This window comes from Passer domesticus, chromosome Z (assembly GCF_036417665.1).
Source record: "Passer domesticus isolate bPasDom1 chromosome Z, bPasDom1.hap1, whole genome shotgun sequence".
NCBI lineage: Eukaryota > Metazoa > Chordata > Aves > Passeriformes > Passeridae > Passer > Passer domesticus.
The window spans coordinates 56,249,888-56,277,812 of record NC_087512.1 but is presented as its reverse complement, the minus strand read 5'-3'; the positions used below and the strand labels follow the sequence as shown (position 1 = coordinate 56,277,812).

General features: G+C 36.9%; 1 protein-coding gene across 1 annotated transcript; it reads right to left on the bottom strand.

Annotated features, from left to right (window-relative positions):
• Positions 1–7,106: 7,106 nt before the first annotated feature.
• LOC135291150 (uncharacterized) lies at positions 7,107–26,712 on the bottom strand. Its single transcript, XM_064405162.1, has 7 exons — positions 26,636–26,712; positions 24,906–25,084; positions 15,460–15,617; positions 13,795–13,837; positions 10,523–10,709; positions 8,591–8,726; positions 7,107–7,844 (listed from the first exon to the last, which is right to left on the bottom strand). The coding sequence occupies exons 1-7, from the start codon at positions 26,670–26,672 to the stop codon at positions 7,745–7,747; spliced, it is 840 nt and encodes a 279-aa protein (XP_064261232.1). The 5' UTR covers positions 26,673–26,712; the 3' UTR covers positions 7,107–7,744.
• Between the last annotated feature and the right edge of the window lie 1,213 nt (positions 26,713–27,925).

The following is a 27,925-nucleotide window of genomic DNA, read 5'->3' as shown; positions in this document are numbered from 1 at the left end:
CTCTTTTTTAAGCACTGAATATATCCCGTGGGATTACCTTGTTTATACTGCCATGATGTGAGTGGAACTCCTTCAAATCTACACTTGCAATCAGCTCAAGGCAACAGTCCTGTCCTATTTGCAGCCTACATTTCTTCCCACAGATTGTCCTTGGAATGGTTTTTTAAAGCATCTGGCTATATTCTCTACTCTGTTGTTACAACTTGTTGATCATGTTGGGATTATGCTGTAGTTGTTTTGCAATCATAATGAAATTGGCAATTACCTAGTGATGGAACAGATTAACTGCAGATGAACAAGCTTTTCAGCAATGAACATACCCTGAGTGCATGGCACAGAGTGACTGTTGCATACCATAGGTAAACTTTTGTTTTGCTAGCACAGGTATTTACCATCATGAAGGCATAGCAGACTTAAACTCAGTTTCACTGGGATTATGTTTATTTCTTTTTATTTCCAACCAGTTCCATCTTGTATCATGTCTAAGATACAAAGCTAGGATTAGATTTCCCTGCCCCTACTATATCTAGCATGATTTACTCTGAGAATCCCCTTTTCCCATGGGATTGTCACTCACTGTGTATACTGCTGCTCTTCATTTAGTTACTGGTGACTACTTATGTTAATTTTTTTCTTCTACTGTTGCACAATAGCTCTTACTAATATTATTTTAGCTTTCATCTTGTCTCCTTGACAGTGTATTTTAACAAGTGTACTGTTGACTAAGGCTGTTTCTTGAGTTCTTGCAGACTGAGCTTGAAAATTTACTTCCTGGTGGTTCTCACTGCTTCAATCCTTTTCTTCATCAGATGACTTTGCTAATTATGTAGAGAGAAGTCTGTATTATTGGTAAATTTTCACACTTGTTTGTGAATCATAACTTGTAGTCTCTCTGTCTCACATAGGAACACAGGTTGGCGTGCTGGCTCTTTCCTATGGTACTGCACAAGGGCACGCTGGATCTTGCTTCCAGCACTCAAACAAACTGCTCTGGGCCACCAGCAAATGGTCTTTTCACTCTGAGTGATTTGACCAACTCATGCATGATGCCAAATTTCCTTACAGGAAAAAAAAAAAAAATTAAAGAAGGATATATAGCTAAAGAGCTCATAGTGTTCCTAAATAAAGTTGCATGTTGTCTTATTTCAGAATGTGGAATGATGGTGTTATTTACAGAAAAATCCAGACCAAAATCCAACAAAAGATTAAAAGAAAAAAAAAAAAAACCAAAAAACCCTGTAATTTATTGTATATTGTATGTCCTTTAATATTGACTCAATATTATTAAGTTTACTTCTCACTAATCACATTTTGAATTCTGTTTTTCATTCCCAACTGGGACAAGTGAAAGTACATTTTAAAATTCTTGCAGGATGTCTTCCTTCCATCCAAGTATTTTCATTTAGAAAGGTAGAAAATAATTTTTATTTGCATATTTTATTATTTTTGAGTGTAACAACCTCTTACCATTTATTTTTTATTGACATATATAATCTCCTACTTAATGTTTAATATATTTTTCCTAATCACAGTAACTGCAGCTTGCTGTAATAAAAACAACGTTTTTCAGATGGTGCTAGACAACAGATGTTCTCAGCAATGTAAAATTAGGAAAGAACTGTTACAAATGATAAATATAGATATGACATTATACATTACTACCGCTAATCTAATCTAACATGCAGATGAACCCCCCATGAAATATAACCTTCAAAACTTTTAGCTGTCCTATAGTACTGAGAAATTACTTTAGGTCTTTTTGCTTGTGTATTTTCATTAACAGGGCACTTTCTCCAAAATGATGAAGCAATTAGATGAAAGTAGTATCTTTTCCCCAGAAAAATGAATGTTATTCCTGGATCTGTCAGCATGTTTTTTGTTAGTAAATATCTGGCTTGGTTGGCATAAATTGCCCTTGAGATCATCTTGAATAAGTTGTCACATTCTACATAGTGCTGAAGTCCTTTCCCTTCATTTAGATAAAATTAGCGTGTCATCTTGTGAGTGGCTGTGGTGCTGACAGAGGAAATGGTCATGTGCTCATGAATCAGCAAAGTCTGGGTATTAGTCAGATTTCTATCCCAGAGTGCTGCAGTGTTTCAGCTTTTGCTAATGTGTATCTCACAACTGGTGTGTTTGAAAAATGGACTGACTGTGAAAAATTAAAAATTATTTCCTACTAAAATGACTTTCAGCTCCTAATGGTTCAGGTTCCAGAGTCCGGAAGAAAGAAGTTAGAAAAACCTAACCCTAGTGCCTTTATCCTTCAAAAACCAACGACAAAAGGGAGTTATGCACTTCCCAAAAATATTTTTGTGGATTCAAACTCTTTCCAGCTAAATAACTCATCCCTTTGAAGAATGCCTTGGTGACCTTCTGTATCTTTCCTACTACAGAAGCTTGTACATGTTTTCTGCTGAACAGGGCAGAAAAATACTTCAATTTGGGGGGCAAAAAACTGTCTGAATAAACCATGCTTCAGGAACACAACTCTATTTCTTCTCAGTACAATATCATACTCTGTTAGTGGAAGCATTCTGGTTTCAATACAGTTGCCTTGTTCCTGGTAGTAGAAAGAAAACCTTGTAAGCAGATATACCTCGTAATAATTATAAAGTCTTCTTTGCAAACAAACGAGCCATAAGCAGGATACCAACAATACAGTGATTTGCATAGCTTTGCTGACCTCTGAGAAAACAGAGAAGTGACTCACCTCAGTTTCACTTCTTTTGAAGGAATTGCAACAAAAGCTTAGAATGAAAACTTAAATTCCAAACGCGAATTTCAAATCAAGTTTTAAATCCAAACTTCCACAGCCTTTGGAGAAATCTGGATTTGGATTGACTATTGTGGCAAACTCAGAATTCTGTTCTGTCTCATATTAAAATATATACACTGGTGGGGTTTTATTATGGTTTTTTATTAATTCTTTTTCGTGTTGGTTGGTTTGGATTTTTTTTGTCTTTTTGTTTTTGGTTTTGTTTTGTTTCTTCAGTTGTATTATCTAAGATGTGTCTAGTTTCTGGGGGCTTTCTTTTCCTGGTTCTTCAAAAAGATTTCCAATCTACTTTCTTGAGTTTCCATTTAAAGCATTCTAAGTATTAAGACAACAGAAATCTATTTACATTACTGAAATAATTGAAGACTGGAAAAATTAGTATTTTACTTCATGTTCTTTCAGGCAAGGAGTGTATTTCTTTCTCAGTTCAGTAGGAAGGCCTAAAAAGACTTCATTTTCCCAGGATGGAGGCAGGGTTTTTGCTGTGATCAGATTTTTCTCACTGTTCTCCAATATTTTTTCATATAAAGGTAAAGCTGTCAGTAGTCATTTATACTGTTTCAGGTGACTTTTCATTAGAGAAAATGAAGAATTATTGCACAATTCCAATGGCTCATAAAATGTGGCATTTTCATGTGTATCTGTCCTTCAGGTGAGGATGGTAACAAACATCTGGGGGTAAAAACAGCTCAGCAGTTTTTGCCAGTTATTGCTGCAACTGGAGATAGAATGCATAAAAAACAAACTGACATTGTGGTGCAAGACTAGTGTTTGGACATTTTTTATTAACAAAACACTGATGCTCTTTAAGTTCACAAATTCACATATATTCTGTTTGTGGTATAGGTATTACAGAAAGTGTTTCAGGTTTTTGGGTTTTTTTTTAAACAACCAAGCACTTTTGTTTATGATTTTAGTGTTATTAAGGTAATAAAAGATTTATTACAGGATAACTGCTATATATATATATAAGAAAATAGAGAACTTTGATGCTGAAAAATTACTAAATATTACAATTTCTTAAAATATCTTTTATAAACTACAGATAAAATAATAAGAAAACTGTTTTATTTGTTTGCATCCAGGATAATTTCTAACCCATTTTAAACCCAAACATTTTTATTATTTGTTTCAACCCCTAATTAATTGTGCTCTAGCCCACTGTGGATTAAAGTTACAGATGTAATCAACAGGATGTTAACTATGACCACAGATATGGTCTTTAAAGTGCTAAACACCACAGGCATGCTCTTAACTTGTAATCACATGTTTAATTTTAAACAGAGAGAGGAATGAAACAATCTATTTGACTGTCAGGATTGGATTTGGAGTATTTTGCAGATTTCATCTCACCCCTCAGACTGCATGCACTATGTTACAAAAACTAGATGAAAAGTATTTTTTCTGGTAAAATGTGCACATTGCATTGTGCTTTATGCTGTGGCGCAGTTACCCAGGAAGGGAATGGATGTGACAGTTCTGCTTATGGCTTTACCCTGTCTTGTCAATAGAGCACGTTGTTAATTTATTTGGCCTTAAAACTTTCCATTTTAAAGATCTCAAATAACTAAACATAGACTGCATATGTCCTGGGTTACTATATGATGCTTTTATCCCCAGTCGTCTTGTTCTGTTTATACTGAATAATAAGTTTTACACCTTTAAGACTCTCTTCCAGACAGTGAAGAGGGGAGGGAAGAAGCGCGCAGTTTGTTTTCCGACTGCACTCACTCCTCCACATTCCTACTCCTTGCTCCTGGACTGTGTTGGATGGGGAGACAGCAGGACAGAGCTCTTTTTTTGCTTTTAGTTAGTTTTAGCTAGGTGAGGCAAAGAAGTTCCCTGGACTGTGGTTTTTCTTTTTCTTGGACCTGTTTAAGCCTGCTCTGGACTGAACACCCAGAAGAGTACCAACAGCTCCACCTCTGGCCCACTGGGCTGGGCCTGGGCCACAGCGTTTCCAACGCCGGAGAGACTGATCAGACTGAGTGAGCCGAGCTGCAGCCTGGGGAAGGGACTATTCTGAGTTTGCCATCTCTTTTTGGAGCAGCAAGAGGTTTTATTGTTTAATATTGTTTGGGTTCTATTGTTTAATAAACAGGTTTTTTTCCACTTTTTCTGCAAGGAGATATTTTTTCCCGAACCGGTTGTGGTGGGGAGGGGCCAATTGAATCTGCTTTTGTCGAGAAACCCCTTTGGGGATTACCTCCCAAACTTGCCCTGAACCAGGACAGCATAGTACTGAAATCGTGCATGCTGAAGGTTACTTGTGTAAAAAATATCAAACCTGTTAAAAGAATTAGAAATGAATTCTATATTCCACCACACATGCCACCTAGTAACTTCAGTTCTGGTTACAGGTAGCATGTTTGCCCTTGAATAAGTGGAAAGGTCTTTTTTGGTATTGAAGAGCTGCAATTTCTCCTTCAAACTACCTCATCCCTCAGCTTTTTCCTGCCTAAGAGATCCAGGTTCTTGTGGTTTTTTACTTTCTTCAACTTACCCATAACCTCTTCATCATTTCTATTTGCACTTGGAGCATGGTAATAACATATCCTCTGAAATGTATGTGGATTAAATGTTTAGGCTAGTGAAGGGTAATGTGAGCAGTCTGGGTACTCTTTTGCTACTCTCTTTCCTACCTTAAAGAGATATTTTTGGGAAGGGCCATTCACTAACAACATGAGATGCATGCATTACTGTTTCATTACAATAAATAACATCTGGATGTGTTGTGGAAAGAATGCAGAATTAACCTCCACTTTAGTTTTTTTTTAAAAGGCATGGCTGACATTTGTCCTGTAGTTCATACATAAGCCAAGCTAAGTGAGCTATAATTCCTGCTAGAAATATTGCCTAAAAAGTGGTGTGAATACCTGGTGAAAATCACAGTAAAATCAGCTATGGTCAATAAGCTTGAGAATTTGCAAATTTCCCTGGTGATAATTTTCATCTTATGTTGAGAAAAATTTCAGTATACTTTTCAGAATGCCTTTTGTTCTCCCACCAAGAAAAGGAGATGAATTGGTACAAGAAGGAGTGGATGGCAGCCCAACTACCAGGATCTGTAGCTACCTCCCAGGAAAAAAAAAAACAACAGCCATGTGTTACTCTGATCTCTTGTCAAGCAGACAGAAGGGAACAAGCCTTGACTCCAAGAAATGTAGAAAGACTGCATTGGTTCCTCCTCAAATTCCCTTGGTTAAAAACTAAATGTTCTAAAGCTTGATAGTTTTGGTTTTCTTTTTCAATAAATTTTCAAAGTTTATGGTCATTTGAGAAATCCAAAGTTTACTCAGTACACTGAAATTTTTAAATCATACACTCATTAAGGCCCTCCTCACCCTCCTTTTCTCCAGGCTAAACACCCCCAGCTCCCTCAGCTGCTCCTTATAGGATTTGTACTCCACACTCTTCTACAGTTACATGCTCTTCTCAGGACTTGCTACTGTTTCTAACAGAAAACACGTTTATTGTATTTAATTTTGGTCGCACTTGTTTTAGGTGTTTTTTTTCTTTTTTTTTTCTTTTTTTTTTTTTTTTCTTTTCTGCTTCCTAGCTCTGAACTGTCACTCTGAATTGGACAGCTGTTCCCCAGGGAAAGTTACTAGCCTCAAGTAAACAGCATTTGTAATTGACCCAAAAGTGTTATTTTCTTCATTGTGAAAAATGAGTAAAAAAAGAAGTAATTCATAGCTATTTCATTTTTTATTCTTGGAGTTGTAGCAGAAATGCAAACTGCATTTCTGAACACAGAACTTTTAAAATACTGTAGAATACTGCTGTGATGACTGCTTTTTTTTTCAAATACAGTTGTGCATTCTACCTCAAACACAGATTTATACAAAGCAAACATGGTAACATATCTAGGGCTGGGTGCCTGTTTTAAAAAAATTTCTTATACTGTTTAACTAACCATTCTTATTTCTGCAATAAATCAAATCAATGTAGCAAATAATTTGAACAGTTTAGCAGCATTATTTGAAGTACTATTGCTTCAAGCATGTAAAGCTAATGTATTTGTCTCCTAAAAAAATACATTTGTAGTAGCTGGGGGAGCACCACTTGCTTTTTTTAAAACTTTTTTCTGCATTGCAATTGATATTTTCCAAGCTAATAGTAACAGCAAGTGAGTAGCTGAGTTTCTAGTGTGTTCCAACAATCTTAAGGTCTAAAGATCATAAGAAAAGCAAGTATCACAGCTTTTATAATTACAATTTCACAGATGGGCTCTTTTTTTTTTTTTGTATTGGGTGCATCTTTGAACTAACCTTTGTGACTTTACTTGAATTAGTGTTTTGATAAGCTTGGAAACTGAATATCCAGATTTATTCATAGGAAGAGTTATGCTGCTGTTCTTTACGGCTAACTTTGGAGGAAACAGCATCCTTTGATTCTTGAATTGATTTCTGTTCACAAATGTGCTGTGATGTGATGGCAGATGACCAAATCAAAATCATCATAAAATTAAGACAGAATGTACAATAGCACAACAAAAATGTACAGATTTCTTACATGTAATAGTATGTCGCTGCTAACCCTTCAGTAAACCAGCTCGTCTCAAGCTCCACAACACCTAGAAACATATTGGCAAACCTACATATGAACCATCTGGATGAAAAAACAGAACACTTCGTAAAGAGTGCATTTGCAGAAAATCCCCAAAAACCCAATAAACCCAGAAAAAACCCCCAGCAATGACTACAAAATGTATCTGGCATGTATGTCACATCACAGCTGTAAAGTAGACTCTGCGTGTGGTCTGAATTGAAGTAGAAAGACAAAATACAGTGACAAAGAAGGCAACATTGCTTTGCATTAAATTTTTAATGCTTACAAAGGTTCTGAATATATAGCAATCCTAAAGATAAGTTGCTGCTGGAGTATCTCTTGAGATGACTCAAAAGATGTAGCATGGAATTTTAAATGCAAAACAGAGAACAAAGGAAAACCTGAGCTTTTTTCTCACATCCTTGTCTCCTCCAGGGGTCTGTTCATGAAATCTTGGATTGCCTGGTGTAGGGGTAACCATTTATTAATGGAAGCTTTCAAAGCTGTAATCCACCTAGAAGAAATGAAAGACCAACAATTGTCCCTGATCAAGTGTTATGTATACATTTCTCTGCCCTTTGAGATACACCTTTAATAAGTGGAATTCAATTCTGTTACTATGTGTACTCATAATCAGTGGATTGGAGAGATGCAGAAGGTGGAAGAGTTAGCTACAAAAATAATATAGTTTAACAGCAATTTTACAACATCCTGAAAAGCTTTGTCTTCTGTTCATTAAATTAAAGCCTAGCTAGTGTAATTAATAGGCTTTAGGTAAAAACAGATGTGGGAATTTGACTGGATTATGGTGAGGGAAATTGCGTTCAGAATATGTTTCCATTGTCCCATTTGCTTAAATTAATTAAATTACAATGGTCATTGACAGAAGTCAATAATTCTAGGGAATGAGAAGGATATACACTCTACTTTTCCTAATGAGAAGTGCCATAGCTTTTGTGTTCGGTATAATCACCCACACATAATTGTGAAAGACACCTTATCCGGGTTTATTTCCAAACCTCTGCAAGGTGGCCTTGCTGTTGTTCCAGCATTGAGAAGAACAGAACTAATGACTCGCATGTTACAGGGTATGTTTTACTGCAGTTTGACTAAAACTACTGCTAAACGGAAATCTAGGGGGAAAATTAAAAAGAGACTGCAAAGTTGTCACTAGATCTTCTCAAGCTACAGAGTTCCTTGTCTCCTAAAGTCTAGTAAATAAACTGGAAAAAAAAGACAAATTAAAAATGTTTGGTTTACCTTTTGTTTTCATTTACATTCTCTGCACATAAGTAAAAAGTTTTAAATTCTTCAGATGGAGGTTTGAGTTCAATGACAGATCTCTTGGAGCCCAAGGACTGTTCACTCACAATATAGCCCTGCAGGTAAAGGCCACCTGGATAGAATAAAATAGTATGCATTATGTATATTGCAGATATACCATTTACAGAAATACTGCTGATTACAAGCATACCAACAAATCTGGCAAATTGGATTTTCAGATTGGTGTTTTCACAGAGTTTTATATACTTTAAAAAGCTAAAAGTTCTGTTTCTTTTATGAAAATTTATTTCAACAGTGTTAAGCAGGCTTTCTATGTATCAAATGATGAGCAATAAAGATTTATTTAGTTTTTTATTAAATAAGACATGGCAAAATATCTTTCCTTGTTTTTGACTACCATTAATGAGGCTGCCTCTAGCTACTGTAAAGTTCTTTGTTAGGGGGGGCTCTTGTTCCTGCTACTTGCTTTTTAATTCCTTTAAAAACTAAAGGGATATGAACTTCAACATGAAAAAAAATCCCTAAAATCAGATTTGGTTACTGCTGCTGCCATTAGTAACTGAGGTGTCATTGCAGACCACATTAGCCAGCTGTGAAGGAGAGTCATTAGACAGAACTTGATCTTCTGGACATTTTCATTTTAACTGTTTTTTGTTTTGTTCTTCATATTTTTTTCCTTCAGACTTTGCTTCAGTGCAACTTAAGGTGTAAATTCACTTTTTATACATATATAGTGAATAGTCAGAAAGACCAGCAGAGTCTTTATTTTTGGGAGTCTCACACTTAGGCACAACAGAACCAAATTAATCTTCTAGCATTGAGAATGATAATACAGAATGAGAATATGTGATGAAAATGGAAAAGAAATGCAATACAAGAAAAAAATTCTACCATATAGAAGAATCTTTATGTAGTAGGATATTTAAACACAAAAAAAAAAAAAATTGGCAGTAGGAACATAAGCTTCAGGGTCATAAATGCATCAAATTTAATTTCTGGATTTCTGATAATTCATTATTTTTCTCTGCGAAAACCTTTGCTTTGGTTTAATGTAAAGAGGAAATCCTTAGCCATTTTGTAAGTATGGCCTTTGGCAGATGAAGAGTGTTATGCAAATGATAGAAAATTGAGTACCTTCTGCCTGATCATAACAGCATAAGTACTAAGAAAAGTTTTTCCCTTTTGGTCCTAAGACTGGCTAGCAAGTAAAAAGAGAAGTATTTTCTTTCTGGTTCTTCTGACTTCCGGGTCCCTTAGAACAAGGAGGAAGCACTTGCAGGTCCTCACCCATCCCCTCTCTGTGTGTGAAGTGAGCTCTAATTGCAACTGACCCCAGTAGCATAATTTTGCTGCTCCGAGTATGGGCAGCCACCCTCTCCTGCTGTGACAGGACACATGGCAGCTTTAGCTGCAAATGACTGTGGCCACAACCTGGACCACAGGCTCTCCAGCAGCAGGAAACTTCTGCACACTGAGGGATGGAATAGCTTTAACAAGGTCATGTGAAAACCTGGTAGTTTCAGGGCAGCCAGTCAGAGTTCATGATATCTGTGGATACTTCCTAACATGCAGGATTTGACAGTCAGGAGACTGCCATCAGTGGGACTGATGTGCTTTAGAAGGGTAGATCTTGTTTCTGATAACTGCTCCTAAGGTAATGTGTGCAGCATAACTCCATTTCAGAAAGAAAAAATAAAAATGCAGGAGGAAAAGGAAAAAAGACTAGGGTCAGGAATTAGGTTGCTAGAGAATAAATAGAGACTGAGTCTGGTTTTCCTTCATTCATTTTCATGGAACAGCATGAATTTCCTGATAATAAACTCCCATTAATGGTAAAAGTTCTACTTGGAAACTGCAGTGAAACATTTCTACTTCAATAATAAATTGAAATCTAGCAGCCATTGCTACCTTGGGCAGGTGTAGACCGGAGAGTGGCATAAAAGTACAAACAACCATCCTTCAGAATGCAGTAGTGCTGAATCCAGACATCTTTGCTCTTGTCCAGCTGATGGAGAAGCCCCAAGCACTCAGGGTTCTTGATAGCCAGTGGTGGGAGTGTAGTGTTATGCAGTGTGACATCTACCCACACGTGATTCTGTAAAGTAAGTATGTAATGAAATGTTCTAGTAAAAAATTAAAGAGGACGTGCCAGTATGAAAAGACACAAGCTCTAGTCTTTGGCTAAGAAATTGGCTTCTGAAAAGTTGTGCTGGCTTTGGCTGGAATAGAGTTAATTTTCTTCACAGTAGCTAGTATGGGGCTGTGTTTGTGTTTTGTGCCAAAAAAAGTGTTGACAACACAGGGATGTTTTAGTTATTGCTAAGGAGGGTTTGAACTCAGCCAAGGGCTTTCTGCTCTTCAAACCACCAATGAGTAGGCTGGGGATACACAAGGAGTTGGAAGGAACTCAGCCAGGACAGGTGACCCTAATCAACCAAAAGCATATCCCAAAACATACAACATGCTCAGCATATGAAACTTGGGGAAGAAGAAAGAAGTGGGGGAAAGTTTGGAGCAGTGGTGTTTTTATTCCTGAGTACCCATTACATGTGATGAGACCCTACTCTCCTGGGCATGGCTGAACACCTGCCCAGCAATGGGAAGGGGTGAATGAATCACTTGGTTTGCTCTTCCTCTGTGTGTGGGTTTTGATTTACGTATTAAAATGAGTTTATCTCATCCCACCTGTCTTCTCATTTTCAGTCTTCTGATTCTTTCCCTGCCTCACACTGGGAGCTAGTGAGTGGGCAGCTGTGTGGGGCTGAGCTGCTACAGGGGTTAGTTACAAAAAAATTCAATGCTGAAAATAAAATTACATAACTGAATATGTGATAGAAAATACCCAAATATCTACTCTCTTCTTAAAATAATTATTTGTCTTTTCTGCACCTATTTTATTTTTCAGTACATTTTTTGTAGGTACAAACAGGATTACTTCACAGATGTATGAAGTTTTTATTTTTTTTAATTGCCGTGTTCATTGCTTGATCTCAGTAATCTTTACTGTGTATAACCTGGCAAGACAGAACTAACCATCTGCTCTCTGGGTTTCAGATAAAATGTCGTGGTGTCTGTCAGTGGGATACTGCATTCACACTTGGATGGAAGCACTACCACAGAAAATGTTCCTCAATGTTCCCTTCCCTTCCCTTCCCTTCCCTTCCCTTCCCTTCCCTTCCCTTCCCTTCCCTTCCCTTCCCTTCCCTTCCCTTCCCTTCCCTTCCCTTCCCTTCCCTTCCCTTCCCTTCCCTTCCCTTCCCTTCCCTTCCCTTCCCTTCCCTTCCCTTCCCTTCCCTTCCCTTCCCTTCCCTTCCCTTCCCTTCCCTTCCCTTCCCTTCCCTTCCCTTCCCTTCCCTTCCCTTCCCTTCCCTTCCCTTCCCTTCTTAAACTGTGTTGTTATTGGATGAATGCATGAATGATCCTTCTGTATGTCTAATGCTGGAAATGTTATACAACAAGTTTATGCATGCTACACTAAAGAAGGACTCTCTTGATGTGTTTTGTCTATGTAAGCCTTTATTATGCTTTTTGGCTCAGGCTGTTTTATTGTTTCTTTAGGTTAGGATACACACTTTCAATTATTTGATCTATTTTTGCTGTTTTCAAGTGTGTGGATTCCTTCATATTCTTTTGAGAAATGCTCAGGAAGAATATACTTGGAAACAAGTTTGGTTTTGCACCTATAACCTCATGGGAAAGCTAAAGCCAAAAGAAATATATGTTCGATCAATTTTACTTCAGTGCAAAAGGTATTAAAGCATCAAGAAACACCATTCACTGTTTTTAAACCTATAATTAAACACTGCTGAAGGAATTGCTCATATAATTTTTTTTCACTCATTAATGCAGGTTTTAATTTGCACCTTGCAATTTTCATATTTTTGTAAAGGTGGTCTATCTACAGCAGGAGAGTAGGACTCATAGGGCCAGGAAAGGGCAGACTAAAATGTCTTTGACCTCTATGGTTCAAAGTCTGGAAACACTAAAATTAGCTGTTCAATTCCCAGTTCAGGGGTCAGCCAGAGACCATTGATACTGAATTATACTGGGCTGAGTAAGGTCTCCAAGGAGCAGCTCAAGACCAATTATGGCTGTATTTTTCCCAGCCACAAGGGCCAGCAAAGGGCATAACAATGTAAAGAGATGGTTAAGTCAATTTTTATCAACATACTTATCTTTCGTTATCTCTGAAAACACAGGAAACAAGAACTCAGCAATCATGCCTCATTGCCACCTGTAGAAGAATTCTTGGCAGAATAAGAGCATGCTATACCCCTCCAGGGACTGGACAACCCTGGCCTACAGATTGCAGTTGCTCTGAAGACCATGTACTGTCCTCGAACAAGAACAAGATAGACCATGTACTGTCCTCAAATAGATACAACAAGGAAGAATGAGCATTGTGCAATGACGAAGCCGGATGCCAAACACGTCCTCAAATAGATACAACAAGGAAGAATGAGCATTGTGCAATGATGAAGCTGGATGCCAAACACGATATGAGAACTGCTAATTTAGCACACCTTAGCTAAAAACGCTTATAGCGTGACAACCAATCATAAATAACATGTATGTATGAATGCAGCCACTTAGCCAATGAGCATTAAGCAGTAGTGGCATGAAACAGTGTATAGAGAAGTATAAATATGCTGAAGTTGCTTAATAAAGTAGGATGACATGTAGCCATATTGGTGTGATTGTTGTTACTTGGCCAACTCTCCATGGGTACCCTCTTCAGCCAACAATATTCTGTTGGAAAAAATGGGTTGCCTGCAATCAAGGCAGAACTGTGGGGAATACTTTAGAAGATATCGCCCTTCTCTTCTTTTACACTGAACAGTTTTACCTAAGGCTTAACATGAGCTTGTGAGAGTCATCTCTATCCTTGCTTTCTGCCTGCTACACTAGTTTTATGTTATTTTTCCAAACCAGAATAAAGCTGCTCATATCTGCAGAGGGAGCATTTTGATTAATTCCACCATATTGCAGCAAAGCATATAAGCTGAGTCATAATTCTATATATGGCTCTTAGATTGTGAGTGGTTCACAGCCCAACAGAAAAAAAAGTGTGCAGCTTCCACATTGTTGTCTGCACCTGACCACGTACAAACACAGTTACTCTCTCTCAGTCTTCTGCACAATCTGCTGTACACATGCTTCTCACCTAAATAAAGCTTTACCTGATGGATGGGATGCACTGCTTTATCCATAGCCTCCAGCCACCTGTAATATGACAGAAAGTGAGAGTACATCAGTTTGGTAGATCAGAACAAATATACTTCACTGGCTCTATTGAGGCAGACCATCCAAGTGTGGGGACACGAGGCTTGACTCCATTTTTCTCAGAAGGCTGATTTGTTATGTTATATATTATATTAAAATACTACATTAAAACTATACTAAATGAACAGAGAGAGAAGAAGATCAGAAGGCTACAAAGAACAAGAACAGAATAGAATAGAATGCATAACAAAATCTTGTGACTGCTCTCAGCCTTGGCACAGGTGGCTGTGATTGGTCACTAATTGAAAACAATTCACATGGACCAATGGAAGATGCACCTCTTGCATTCCACAGCAGCAGATAGTTATTGTTTACATTTCTTTCCTGAGGCACTCAGCTCTCAGGAGGGGAAAAATCGTAGGAAAGGATTTTTCATAAAATATCATGGCTACAGGCTCTTCTAATTATTGCTGACATATGCAGCATCTAAAGGGATGCACAATTTTCAGGGCATATTCAAGGCTTTAAGTCAGAAAACGAATGGATTAAATCGAAATAAACATTCCTGACTCTCAAAAATTTAAGTGTCAAAGCTTGCTGTATAACACGTTGTAACAAATAAAGGCAATATTGCAGACAAGGGAATCTATATATCAAAATGTATAGTTCAAATATAGTTCAACTTGTCAGGCTAAATGATTACTCTCCTTGTCTTTGTTATAATGCAGACAATGAATTAGTGGGAAATGTAAAAACGCCTTAAACTGGAAACTATAGAATAAAGCAAGCTATTTGTTGGCAAAGTTATTCTGTTGTGCTATGGATGATATAAAATTTGGCAATGGAAAATGCTCTGCTATTACAATGGTGGGTTATGTTAAGTAGTAAGATGATATTGAAAAATGGGTGCATGAATACCAAACTATCAACTTAATTCACAGCTTTATCTTTCTGACAATTCATAATAAAACAAAGAGGAAAAAAGACTTAAGTACTTTTTGAAAGTTATTACTGCATTGTTCACATTATGGATGATTTTAGTCTCTTTGTTTTGTCACCTGTTGTCTTTGGGAAAGCAAAATATTATTTTTAAATTCTAACTCTGTGTCAAACCTGAAGACATTGCCTCTTATCAGAACCAACATGCATTTGTGGCACATTTGCATTTTAAAATACTAAAATGAAAATGTGACAGAATGACAGAAAAGGAGATTAAGATGGATATTTATTACTAGCACTATCCTTGTTGGGCAGAAGAGAGACCAATAAGCAAGTTTACATCCACAGGTAAATTTACATTTCCACTTGGTATAAAAGTGGGAGGGAAGGCATGAGAATAGGGGTGAAGTTTTTGTTCTCAGGATAAATCAAGAAATCAGGGGGGTAAGAAACATGAACGTTAAAGATTTTATTTAAAGAAAAAAGCTATGTAACTGAAAAAAAATCTTGAAGCTTCTTCAATTGAGAAATAGAAACATTGTCTTCCCTTAAGTTGCTGACAGATTTTTATTTTTTTCCCTAAGGATCAAGGTAGGTATTGTGAACATCCTCCAAAGATTCAATCTCCTTCTTCCCATACTGGAGTAACAAAACAGAAGCCATTAAAATGAAAGATTACTTACCTCTTCATTTCTTGATTAGAAGTCGCACAGAAGTAAAAAATCCTGTTTGCCGCTTGAGGTATACATTTAAAAACAAATGGTTTACCCAGACTGGTGTCGACACCAATTTCTGCTCCTTCCAGTTTTGTTACTTCCAGAGGTCTGCACTTCCCTTCATCCTGCAATTAGAAAGAAAGAGTGCCCAAAGTTCAGAGCTAATATGAAACTAATTCAACACTCTCTAAACTTGTGTCTTTGTTTTTGCTCTCGTAATTGTTTTTGGTTCATCAGAAGCCGTATCTGCATGCAAAAAAACTTTCTAAGTATGTGTAGATATTCCAAACATTGACGCTGCAGCTGAGTGATACCAGGATTTTCAAAGTGCACTGAAGAATTTAAGATCCTGGGTCTCTCTGGTAATCAATGCAGTGGTTACAGTTTGTTTTATGCAGAAACACTCACCTTATATGTGTAGATACAGGCAAAAAAGACTTATATTTGAAAACAGTGAGCATAATTTCAGTTCCTTCCCACACAATTCAGACAACCTTCAATGCAGAGCACTTCAAAACCCTTTTGCTTGTTTCTGATTGCAGCAAAGTTCTTTGAGACTGAAAGGCACTGCCAATGTCTTTCCCTGTGGTTAGCAATAAAGAGCCATTAAGCTCCTTTATGCAGATGGGTAGGTGAAGCAGTTTCTTCCCATAATTTCCCAGCCCAGCTCTCCTTAAACACGTCATAACTCAAAACAAAGGTGCACACATCTAGAGAGTGAACTCTGGCTGTGTTTTAAAAAAAATATTCTCACCCCTTTCTCCTTGACAATTTGTCACTGGAGCTCTAACAGTTGCATCAAATTTAGTGAGAATAAAATGAAAAAAGTAAATGAATGCTGGGATCTCTGAAGAGCATGAATGCAATTTGCAAAATACACAGATGGTGGAGGTTCATATGATAAAATTGGTTGATTGTTGAGAATTAATTAAATTTAGTCAGAAGAAGCTGAACTGTAATTGCCTTATGTAATTTTTTCTTAGCCTAAAAATAAACATAAAGAGCTTTCCATGAAAAAAATGCACTTGTGGGAATTAAAGAGTTAAATACTTGATTGTATTCCCACTGCCACATGTAATTATCACTTTGTTACACATAATTCTTCTGTAGGAACAAAACAGTCCCTAATAATGACAACATTATAAATAAATCTTCATGAAAACATTTCTTCAATTTCTACACTTCCTTGCCTTCCTATTTTTTTAATTACAAAGTAAAGTTTTTTAATGTAAAACGAAAGAAGATGAAGGCAATCCTGCAAACTGTCAGTGCTGTGTGACTACTTTACTTATAATGCCTTCAGACACAAAATAACATTGCAAAGACAGCATAACCAAAATGTGTATTCAGGTCTGAATCCTGTTCCTACACCAAAGCACAGTCCATGCTGTGCCAAGGAGGTATTATTCAGTAGGCTCTTGTAGGATCCTGTCCATGGTCTTGAAGACAATGGTCACTTTAGATACTGAAATGACTGACCAGTATTACTGCACATCCCTAGAAACCTATTTTGTAAACACTTTCTGTGGTGTCTAGAATGAATGTAAATAGAAATTCTGTGGCACCAAGAATTATTTATGTCCACTGTGTTTCAAACACATCTAGGAATGGAATAAGATGGATTGGAGGCTTTTAAAGGGAGACCAAATGCCCTTCACTGAATGATAAAGAGCCATGCTCCACTAATTCTGATAATCTAGACCAGAGAATCATAGAATTGTTAAGCTGGGAAAAGACCTCCATAATGACCATGTCAAACCATTAGCCCAGCACCACCTTGTTTACTGCTACCACCATGGCCTATGTGTCACATCCACATGTTTGTAAGGGGTGTTTTTTCACTCGTGACCTTCATGAATAAGCTATCATTCCTTTGACAAATATCCCTTTGCTACAAGAAGTGCCAAAGGTATATTGCAAAAAGAAAATAAATTATAGAAGTAATTTCTTATGCTTGAGACTGAAGTTCAACCCACTGATGATACTGCCATTATGGAACCTAATGGTTCCATAGGTACCTATAGATAGGAACCTAATGATTCCTACCTATGTGATGCTGCCTGAGATGATCATATGTTTTGTACAGATTTTAAACAAACTAACTGATTTCAGCTCCTACTGCTCAATTCTACGCTAAACTAATTTTTTTTTCTTTCCTTAAGGTTGTGGTTATCTAGTTTATGAATTCTAGGCAGTCTTCAGTACCAAACATGGATGAAGTTCTCTAGGTAGAAGGCAGGAAGCAGGTACTTCTTTGGTACATGCTATTCTATGAACAGGAGAAACATCTGAAGTAACCATTCCTATACTGCTGGTTTTCCTAAGATGATCTGAGTTTTAGGTTAAATGTTTCTGCAAAAAAAAAATAATTTAGAGTATCAAACAATATATAATGATGAGAAACTGAAATCAGAAAGAAATAAAAATAGAAAGTTAGATGTCTACTTCCTATATTATATCAAATGCTCATTAAGGTGGTGCATGTAGCCCTATTCAATTTGGTACAAGTAACTCCAGAATTCCAATTAATGCCATTCATAGTATTTCCTGAGTGATTCACTGTACCCAAATTTTGTTCAAGCACAGTTATATTTGCTATACAAATTAAGTTTCTTCATGTATCATTAAGAAGCAGCCATGCACATTTTATGCTTTTAGCAGTAAAAAAAAAAAATAATGACATGAGTAACTATGAAATGAACTTGAAAGTAATATACAAAATAGTCTGACAATACTAGTAAGAGGGAATGAAAGTAACTTTACATAAAACAGTATCAAATCCTAGAAGGAATCTAAAAGACAATGAAAACTGAGTAGTGCTAGAAAGCAGAAAAGAGATTCTTGGCTAGCTTGGGAAACTGGCAGTAGAAATGTGAGGCAGTTGCTCTGAGGTCACTGATTCAGATTGGTTTCAGGTCAGTAGTGGCATGACCAAATTTTGACTGTCTTTCAAAAATATCTTCCTGGATGTCCCTCAGTGTTCTTAAAATAGACATCTCTTAACTGAGACAGGAAATGGAACTTTTTTCTTTTTGCTTATTTCTTATTTGCCTAGCTTTCTCCATCATAGCTTGTTGCAGTGTACTTTTTGTTTTATTAGTAGGTTTATGGTTTGATTTGTAATTTGGTAGTTTTCTTTATGCTGTTTCCTTTTTGTCCCTGCCTTTTCCCAGATATTTCGTCAGTTGGTTTCTAGTTTCTATTTCTCCAAACTCTAGCAGTTTACTGAAACTGTTTTTCTTCCTTTGGAATTTTATTGGTTCATACATTGTGGCTCCCACCATGTTTTTTACTCCCAATTCTCCTGATTTGTTAAAAAATTGTGCCCTCCCCTGGAATGTGCCCCAAATATAAGTGCCCCTTCCCCTCCAATCGGGGTCCTGGCAGAAGAAAAAGGGAAGTTTACCATCAAATAAAGTTACCCTGGGACCTGTGTGCTTCCCTGTGTTTTATAATGTGCTGAAACAGCTGACACCTGGGATTCAGACGGAGCTCCAGGGGAAATCTGCCCCTCCTCTCTCCTGTCCTCAGCTAGCTGGGGGAAAGAGAAGCGACAATAGCTGATGTGTCCATAACCCTCCCTGGAATTTTCACCATCTATTATTTTTTGGTTTTTTGTGACCAGCTTCTCCTTGATGTCTGGTGCTTCTTGCTTAGTATATCACTAAAATCCTCTTCTCCCTATGTCTTTTTTCCTAATCACTATATTTGTGGTAGGCTCATTTTTTGGCTCTTGAAGGAAATAACAGCTAAATCCTGTTTACATGTACTCCTTCTTTTAGCTGGGCACATCAATGCAGAGAAAAGACTAATGCTTTTTATGTCTTTTTCCTTACATCTATTTCCTTTGCCCTTGAGAAAGGGATTGTGTATGTCAGTGAACCGGGAGCTCTAGACTCCAGAACAATTTGCACGGCATCTTTTTTGCCAGTAGAGATGAATTTACTTAGTTTTTAATTTTGTTTTGCTTTAAATAATTTACATGCAAACTAGAGAGAGTAAAAATATACTGAAGAACAAAACAATATGGAAAAACATTTAAAAGCTTCTCTGATTTAAAGAACCTAATTATCCTACACCAAACAGTACTGGCTGTCAGATGAAGTACAATCAAATGGTCTAATGGAATAGTTAATCGTCACATTCCAGTTGGTCCACTTGGTTCTTTCTTGAGGTCGAGTAATTTGTTGCAATTAATTCCACAAAAGGTAATGAACAGTTTGCAAAACCAAGTCTCACAGGAAAAAATATTCAGTTAAAATTTTAACAGCTTGAATCAGATAAAATAATGTATCTGTGAATGACTTTCTCTGTGTCAGGGTATGCAATCTTTTAAGCCAAAATTAACATGTATATCATCAGCTAGCATTATTTCTCAATAGAAATAATACAGAGAATGTATTGGAGACAATGGATTCAGCAGGATCTTAAATGTCAACTGAAATGTATTCTAGAGCCATGGGAGTCATGGTAAAAGTTAAGAAATTAGATTAAACACAGGCTCTATATGAAGTGGCAGCTTCCTGACTACGGTGATACAGCTCCAAGCAAGAATGAAGAACAAATAGAAATAATACCTCCATGAGCAATGGCTCAGACCTAAATCTATTTCTAGCTAAGCCATTTATATAAACTGATTAGGCTTAGCAATCAGCACACGGGCTTGTTCAAGAGAACAATTGACTGAATATTTGTCATAGATTGAAATGTCCTGAAGGCTCTGCACATGGCAGGCAGGGGACTTCTTTCTTGGTGTAATAATTGACTCCATATACCACAGAAATGAAAGTAATTTAGAAGCATTCCTTCTCTCTACTATTCTAATGGAAACAGGGATATGACCTAGCATCCAATGATTTAAGTGATGTAATAGCTATTTACCAGGTTGGGATGTAATTGTTTTGGATGATGAGAAATGCATGTCTTTGTTCTCAGTGACCTCCCCTCAGCTTTGAGATACTTTGTCATAGTCACTTACACTATGACTAAGGGCTTCCTAGAGGCATTAATTTGTGAGCTTGTGGATAGATAGAAGGTAGGAGAATAGAGATAGTGGTGAAGGTAATCTCACCCCTAAGGAGTTACAGCTGTGCTAATTATCAAGAATGAAGGACAAATCTGCCCTTAATGGGCCACAGCTGGATCCAATTAGGAGGGGTATTGTAAAAGAGTAGGCTGGTTGGTTGGGATGGAGATGTGTGATGGAGTTTGTTTGCTGTGCAGAGGAGAAGGAGTCAGTGCTGTGAGGAGCTGCCCCTGAGAAATCTCCAAGAAGGTATGAAAGCTTTGCAACAAGATGGCAACATGAGCTTAAGAAATTAAAATCATAATTCTCTTTTTAAAAGTCACATTATTATATATGATCACAAAAAAGCACATTCCTGTCCTTTAATGCTGTCACAGAAAGCGTGCTTTTCAAGAGTATATGCTGTGGTTTTCTTATAACATGTTTCAGAGCATTACCAGCATGAACTACCACGAAGGCCATTTCTCTGAGACTTGGGGCTACACGTGAAGGTTGATTTTCTCTTTATTCACAGTCCAGTCTCTCACTACAGCTGAATCTCTAAAGCATGCTATTTTCTACTGTCAGGGCAATAGTTTCTAGCTTGACTATTCCTTCCAACATAACTGCTTCCTTCCTATTACAGATTCTTCTTTTGACTTTCCTACTTGGAGTCCATACAAAATACTGGCAACAAACCCATACTCTTTAGATATTTATTTCTAACTACTATAGTTCTACATCACTGTTATTGTTACTGGGAATTGGATAGTGAAATGGAATAAATGACAAAAGTAATACAAGAACCTGATAGAGCTGGTTTGACTAGAATTAATCAATCTCTGACTTCTGGAAAGGAAGTCTGCCATAGAGACACATTGATAACACTTTCCTGTTGGAGACAGGCCTCTTTAGAGTTTCTCCCAGATGATAACCACAATGATATTTATTTCTTCATTTCCTTTCAGGAGTTAGATTAGTTATCTGTCTCGCTATCCTCATTACTACGGTCTACTTATGTTCAAAGGGCTAAAAACAATTCCTAGAAACACTGCAAGATAAAAACCAGAGAGGAGCTTGTTATAAATGTTGGGTTTTTTAAAATTTATCCAGTCACACTTTGCAAGAAAGCAATGATTAATTGAAACTAGGAAATTCTGGCTTTCACTGGCACTTTAAGTGGTTTTGTAAAAGCCAGTATTAAATTTGTTGAACTCCTTACATTATGCATATTTGTAATTAAGAATTTTAGGAAACAAGTTTTTGACTATAATGACTTCTTAATCCTTGAGTTTTCCGATTAAGCCTTGAACACTGTTAACAATCTAGTAGGTATTTCCCCATGATAAATAAATGCATGCTCCACAGTCTTTAAACCCCTTAATGGCCCATTTGTTCCTGGGATATGATATGATATTTTCCTTTTCTTTAATGAAGTCACAAGATCAGTATTTTTTTATCCTGAAGACTGCAACCAATTTTAAGGTTTTCAAGCCAGCTGTCTTGTTCTAAAAGTGATTTGCTGATGACAGCTCAGAGATTTAACATGTTGAAGTGATGCTCTGCTGCTGTGAGGTAGATTGCTTTTTCTATGTTATTGGTCTCATGTAAAGCTGATTAAGACTTATTTGTCCTATATTGAAATATTCACTACAAACTTTGTGGTGACTTTGCAGCCCCTTTACTGTGATGATCAGCAAATGGTACTTTTAAATGAGCAAACTCTGCTATCTGTAAAGAAAGGATCAGTGTGTCTTGCTTCGGCAAGAACCCCTTGTGTGAGGACACGAGGCTTGACTCCATTTTCCATCAGAAGGCTGATTTATTATGTTATATATTATACTAAAATACTACATTACAACTATACTAAAAAGAACAGAGAGAAGAGATCAGAAGGCTACAAAGACAAGAATAGAATAGGAATGAATAACAAAAATCCTGTGACTGCTCACAGCCTCAACACAGGTGGTTGTGATTGGTCACTGATTGAAAACAATCCACATGGACCAATGGAAGATGCACCTGTGGCATTCCACAGCAGCAGACAGTTATTGTTTACATTTCTTTCCTGAGGCTCTCAGCTCCTCAGGACAGGAAAAATCCCAGCAGAGGATTTTTCACTAAAATATCATGGCAACAAGTGTGTGATTATGTTGGCGTGTTTTCAGCTTTCCCTGAAAAAATGTGTTAAGTTCAAGCACAAGAAACTTGTCTGCTTATACTTGCCTTAGGGAAGGATTTAAGTGTACATTCATGTCTATCTCCTCATAATTTCCAGACATCTTTCCTTTAAGAGAAAAACTGGACAGGTTAAAAAATAAGGATTTAGCATGTTTGAGAAGATCCAGTGTTCTGGACAACAGGGGATCAGACCTGTAGAATATATAGTAGAACTCCATGGTTGCCAAGTATGGGAAAAAGTATTATAAATAATTTATTTCTTCTGATTTCAGTAATTTACCAAAACCAAGGTTCTAGCACAAAAATATCTCTGCTCTAAGGTGGCAAACAACCACAACCACAGCTACAACCACTGAGGTGAAAAATATGTTTTAGCTACTGATATGGATTGTAGAGTCAGCGATATCTGTTGGGAGCATCTGTTTGAGGGAAAAGAAAGTAACCTTGGATGGGAAGTGACTGAATATTTTTCAACAGCTATCACATCACCATTGTGTGATTGGCTAGAGATGACTCAAAAAGAGCAGCAATTACATGGGAGAGTCAAATGTAAAAAATGTAAAAAACTCTAGAAATATTCTTTTTAAGGCAGGCGGGAAGAGAAAATTCAAGATGGATAATTGTAGATTACAATGATGAGAAAATCTAGCTCCCTGTGTTTTTTGATATGGACTAAAGCAGAGATGAATCACCCTTTCCTTTCTCCACTACAAAACATTATATGCTGCATTTCAGCTTAAATAAAAAGCCAAGTTATCTTCTTACACAACTGGAAATCAGGCATGGCCTTGCTGGAGTCGCTGAAAACACACTGATGTAAGCTGATGTTCTTAACAACAGAATGAAGATGAGTAAATTGATTACCCTGGCTATTTTTCTGGATAGTGACAGCTTTTCCTGAAGTTTTTTTTAATTCCTGAATTATTTTTGTCTTTAATTAACTATTTCAAAGAACATCCTAGATACAGTAAGTGAAATTTTTTTTCCTCCAGAATGAGGCAAGACCAGGAACATAGTCTTGCCAATTTAATCATGCAGCTGGCATAAAATATAAAAAGTTGTGTTAAACAAAAAATATTATTTGTAATTCCAGTAGGAAAAAAAAAAAAGTGGGATGAGCAGTCCTCTTTTCACATCCTGCGAGAAATCATACCAAAATAAAGAAATGCCAATGAATACACTTGAGATCCCTCTCATTTCATTTGGGCATTGGATCTCTCACTAGTGAAGAACTGTATTTGTTTTAAGAATCTTGCTCTCACTCTCTCTTACTAAACTCTTCAGATTTTAGGCAGTAAAGAAAATTCTTGTGTTTTCATCTGCTAAAATAGCACCTCAATATTTCAGTATTCTAAAATGTATTCTTTGGAGTCCAGGGACAGAGAGCAAAAAACTAGCATGAAATAATTTAAAAAGTAATTGAAAGGCACTAGTCTTGGATAATGCAAGAAATCAAACAGTAGTTAGCGATTTCCATAAAACATTTATGCAGTGCTTTAAATGTATTTACTCTTTTTAAGAAAAAGCAAATACACATAGTTTGCATGACTGAAATATTTATTTTCTTAGTGCAACAAATAAGGCAGTTGAGGAACAAATGAATTAAAAAGAAACCTACTAGTTGAAAAGAAGAATTGAAAGTGTAATAAAATTTTAGTGAATGTAAGATTATGGGACACCTTCTAATCCTCACTCCAATTTATCTAACACTCTGTGATATTTAATTGATCGAAAACTGGAAAGTGTTTTGTAACTAGATATGCATTTTTACATTTCAAGAGTTTGATGATGGATTTAGTTATTATAAAATGAAATCTCCCCAAAAGAATGTTTCCCACATTTTTGCATCTTTTTAGTGTGAAGTTTTTTTTGCTTGGTTTTATTTTGACACCAGAATAGCTAGTGCTGAAATAAAGCACTGGCCAGCCTGTTTTGTTGCATACCCAGTGGTTCTGCAGCATATTCCTGATTAGATGGCTCATGTGTCTACCATGACAGACACAGAGAAACAAGACTACCAGCTATTCTGCTGGAAATGTAAGGTGGATAGAGAACTGTAGAAGAGCATTGAACAACCTCCTTTATACACTTCATGCAACACCCTGTAGCATTGATGTTATGCTGTAAATAACATAAGTCAAGGTAATGATCTGTAAGTTTGAGTACAGAACTACTACACTTTATAATTCAGGACACAGTTTGATTCCTCACCAGCCACTCTCCTTACCTTCTTGTGTTTATAATAGTGTAGGTAACCATTATGTTTCAGTACAAACCACCTCTTTCTCCAGCCCTTCAGTATTGCTGATTGTGTTCGTTTGTGCAAATATCCTCGGCAGGTAGGTTTGGGGGTGTTGGGGTAACGGCTGATGTCTGATCCCACTATCATAGTCAGGATATCAGGACCTAAAATATTACAAGTGAAAACGTAAGTCAAAACTATAAATATGTCAATATTTCTCAATACCCATGTAGGGTAGGGAGAAGGCAGGCAGCATTCTATACCATGCCCATGTCCTCCCAAGGTAGCTTCTAGAAGTACAAAGAAGAAGAGCAGCCAAAGAAGCATATTAAATGAAGTGATATTTGGCCACCTTCTAACACAAATTCAGGAATGAAACTAATTTTGTGTTGAGAACTAGTAATGGAGCCAGCTATCTGAAGACACATCTAAATTTTTTTCTTGTGACCTATCTTTCCAAGCAGCACTTGTCTATTTTATCAGTTAGGAGAAATAATTGAATTTCATTGCTCAAATACATAAATTGAGGTTTACATAAATTGAAGTTTAACCAAAAATTGCTGCAAATGCTCTTAGGGTCACCTTCAGTCTCTGTCATTTTACATTTGCTCTTGAGAATTCTTCATTTTCTATGCCCTGGAGTATTGCAACCTTTTCTGTGTACCTCACTGAGGAGGGTGGCTGTTGGAAGCTACTCTGTGCTAAAGCATCTAGTTATCACTTGCAAAAGGTAAGCACTCAGAAGAGATGACAGATTGCAAGATTAAAAAAAAAAAAGTTGTTTTCATCATCAATGAGATGCAACATCACAATATTTGCTGACAGTATCAATATATCTATGATTTTGACCCTAAAGGCCTGAAATTCTGATTGTATCAACACCAAAGAGCAGGTGGTAATGCCTGAAGGCAGATTGAGAAATGTGACTGTGACAAAATTTCATCTGCATAACATTTGCTGGGTTTCTTTTTGGGGGACTCTTGACTTTGGGAATGCTGTTGGTTTGCCAAGATTCAATCCAGAAGCTGTTCTCTGAGGAGCTGAAAATACCAGTAATCAGAGATTTATATGCTAAAAGACTCAACATTCTCTTAAATACAGCAGTGTGAATGGCAGCTCTATAATTAAAGAACACGGTATGTGTCAGGTTAAATTTGTCACTGCCCGGATAAATAAGGAAATAGCAGTAAATTAATTTTCAGCATGTAAACATGGCTATCTTTGGGATTTAGTCATCACAATTCTGGGAAGGATATACTGGACTAATGTCCCTGACTGTTTCTGTGGTGGTGCAAAACAATGCGTCATGAAATAAACTTTCTGATCTCCTGACTAGACTTCCAATCTTGGCAACAGAGAAACAGAAGGACGATGTGAAGTCTCTCCCTGAGGAAGTATAAGGCATAAATAAGGCATTTGTGTCTTTCCAGTCACTTTCAGGACTTTCTAAGGGTTTCTGAGTCACTTTCTTTGTAACAGGAGAGTGACAAACATTACGCTTACATGCTCTTTGGGGAATAATTTTCTAAAGTGTCTAAAAAACAAGGTCTAGATAAAAAAAGTCACCTTGGCAATACTACTGTATGAAATAATAAAGCATTAAACTGTTAATTGAGATTTCTGTTGCATACATCGCCCCATTTCTCTGGATGTACTTGGAGCATTAAAAAGAAAGCTTGACCCATTTATTTAATTTGTTGTGATCTCAGAACTACCTTTCCTTGCCAGATTTGCAGCTTCTGAATGTGGCATGCTGGTGACATCAGTTCCATTTACTGCTATCAGAATATCTCCAACTTGAAGCCCTGCTTCTTCAGCTGCACTATCTGGAAGAAAAGGAAAAAAGAAAAAGAGAAAAAGAAAAAAAAGAAAAACAGAAAAAGAAAAAGAGAAAAAGAAACAAAGGAAAACCACCAAAACCAAAAAACAAACACAAAAATTTGTGTTGTGCTAAGACATCAAGCACGTCTATATGATTATGCTTTTCTAGCAAAACAAGTAACTGTTCAACCAATGAAAAATTATGTTTTAGGGCCTTCATGATATCAACTTCGAGGTGGAACAAGTTTTACTGACCAACCTATTACTCATCTGTTAATGAAACTTCAGGATTTGGATACAGGTGCAACCCTGGATAATCACTGGCAATGGAGAAATTCCATTTAAAATACTGGATTATTAGGATTTAAATGCTTTATGATTCAAATAAACATTTCAGTATCTGAGAGTTTTTGGCTTGAAGTGCAAAGAAAGATCTGATGCAAAGCTCAATAGAGTCAGTAGAAAAAAAAAATCTATTATTCTGATAAACTTTGAATTTAACCCCAAACGAGTACCTTCTGTACAGATATTTATCTTTGCTGGTTAATAGAATTTGGATATAATATTTTGAGGATTTTTGGCTTTATGAAGAAATTACATGGTAAGTTAAAAAGGTCCCAGTGAAGGAAGAACTGAATCAGATTTTTAGTGCATCACATTTTGTTTACTTGTTAGGCATTGCAAAGCACATGCATTCCTAATAAATCACTGCTCAGACACATGCCAGCCAGGAATGGTAACAAACTAGGGAAGTGATAAATATGCTGTATTCATGGGCACCAATACACAGTTACTTAAATCCCAGTTACAAATTTTTCAAATACAGTATTTATCTTCTCATTTATAAATAAGCATTCCTAATTGTGGGGGCTGAGGAATCAGCCAGCAAAAGAGTGCCCTGGAGAGCCAGCCCTTGAACAAAGTACACGCACTTAGGGTGAGGAAACCCTCTCACCCATGATCCTTTGCAGTTGCATGTCAATGTTTGTATCCCATTGGTTGTTTCCCTGTAAATCTTCCAAGCCACACGTAACCTATTCGTTACTAGTTTCTCCCCACTCATTTTGTTCACTGTATAAACCCCAGTTTTTCCCGGTGAGGGGGAGCTGCTGTCCCTAGCTCCCTTCACAGAGGGCCCTGCTCTAAAGGCCTCTACTCTGTGGAATTGCCAGTGCTCGAGTCCC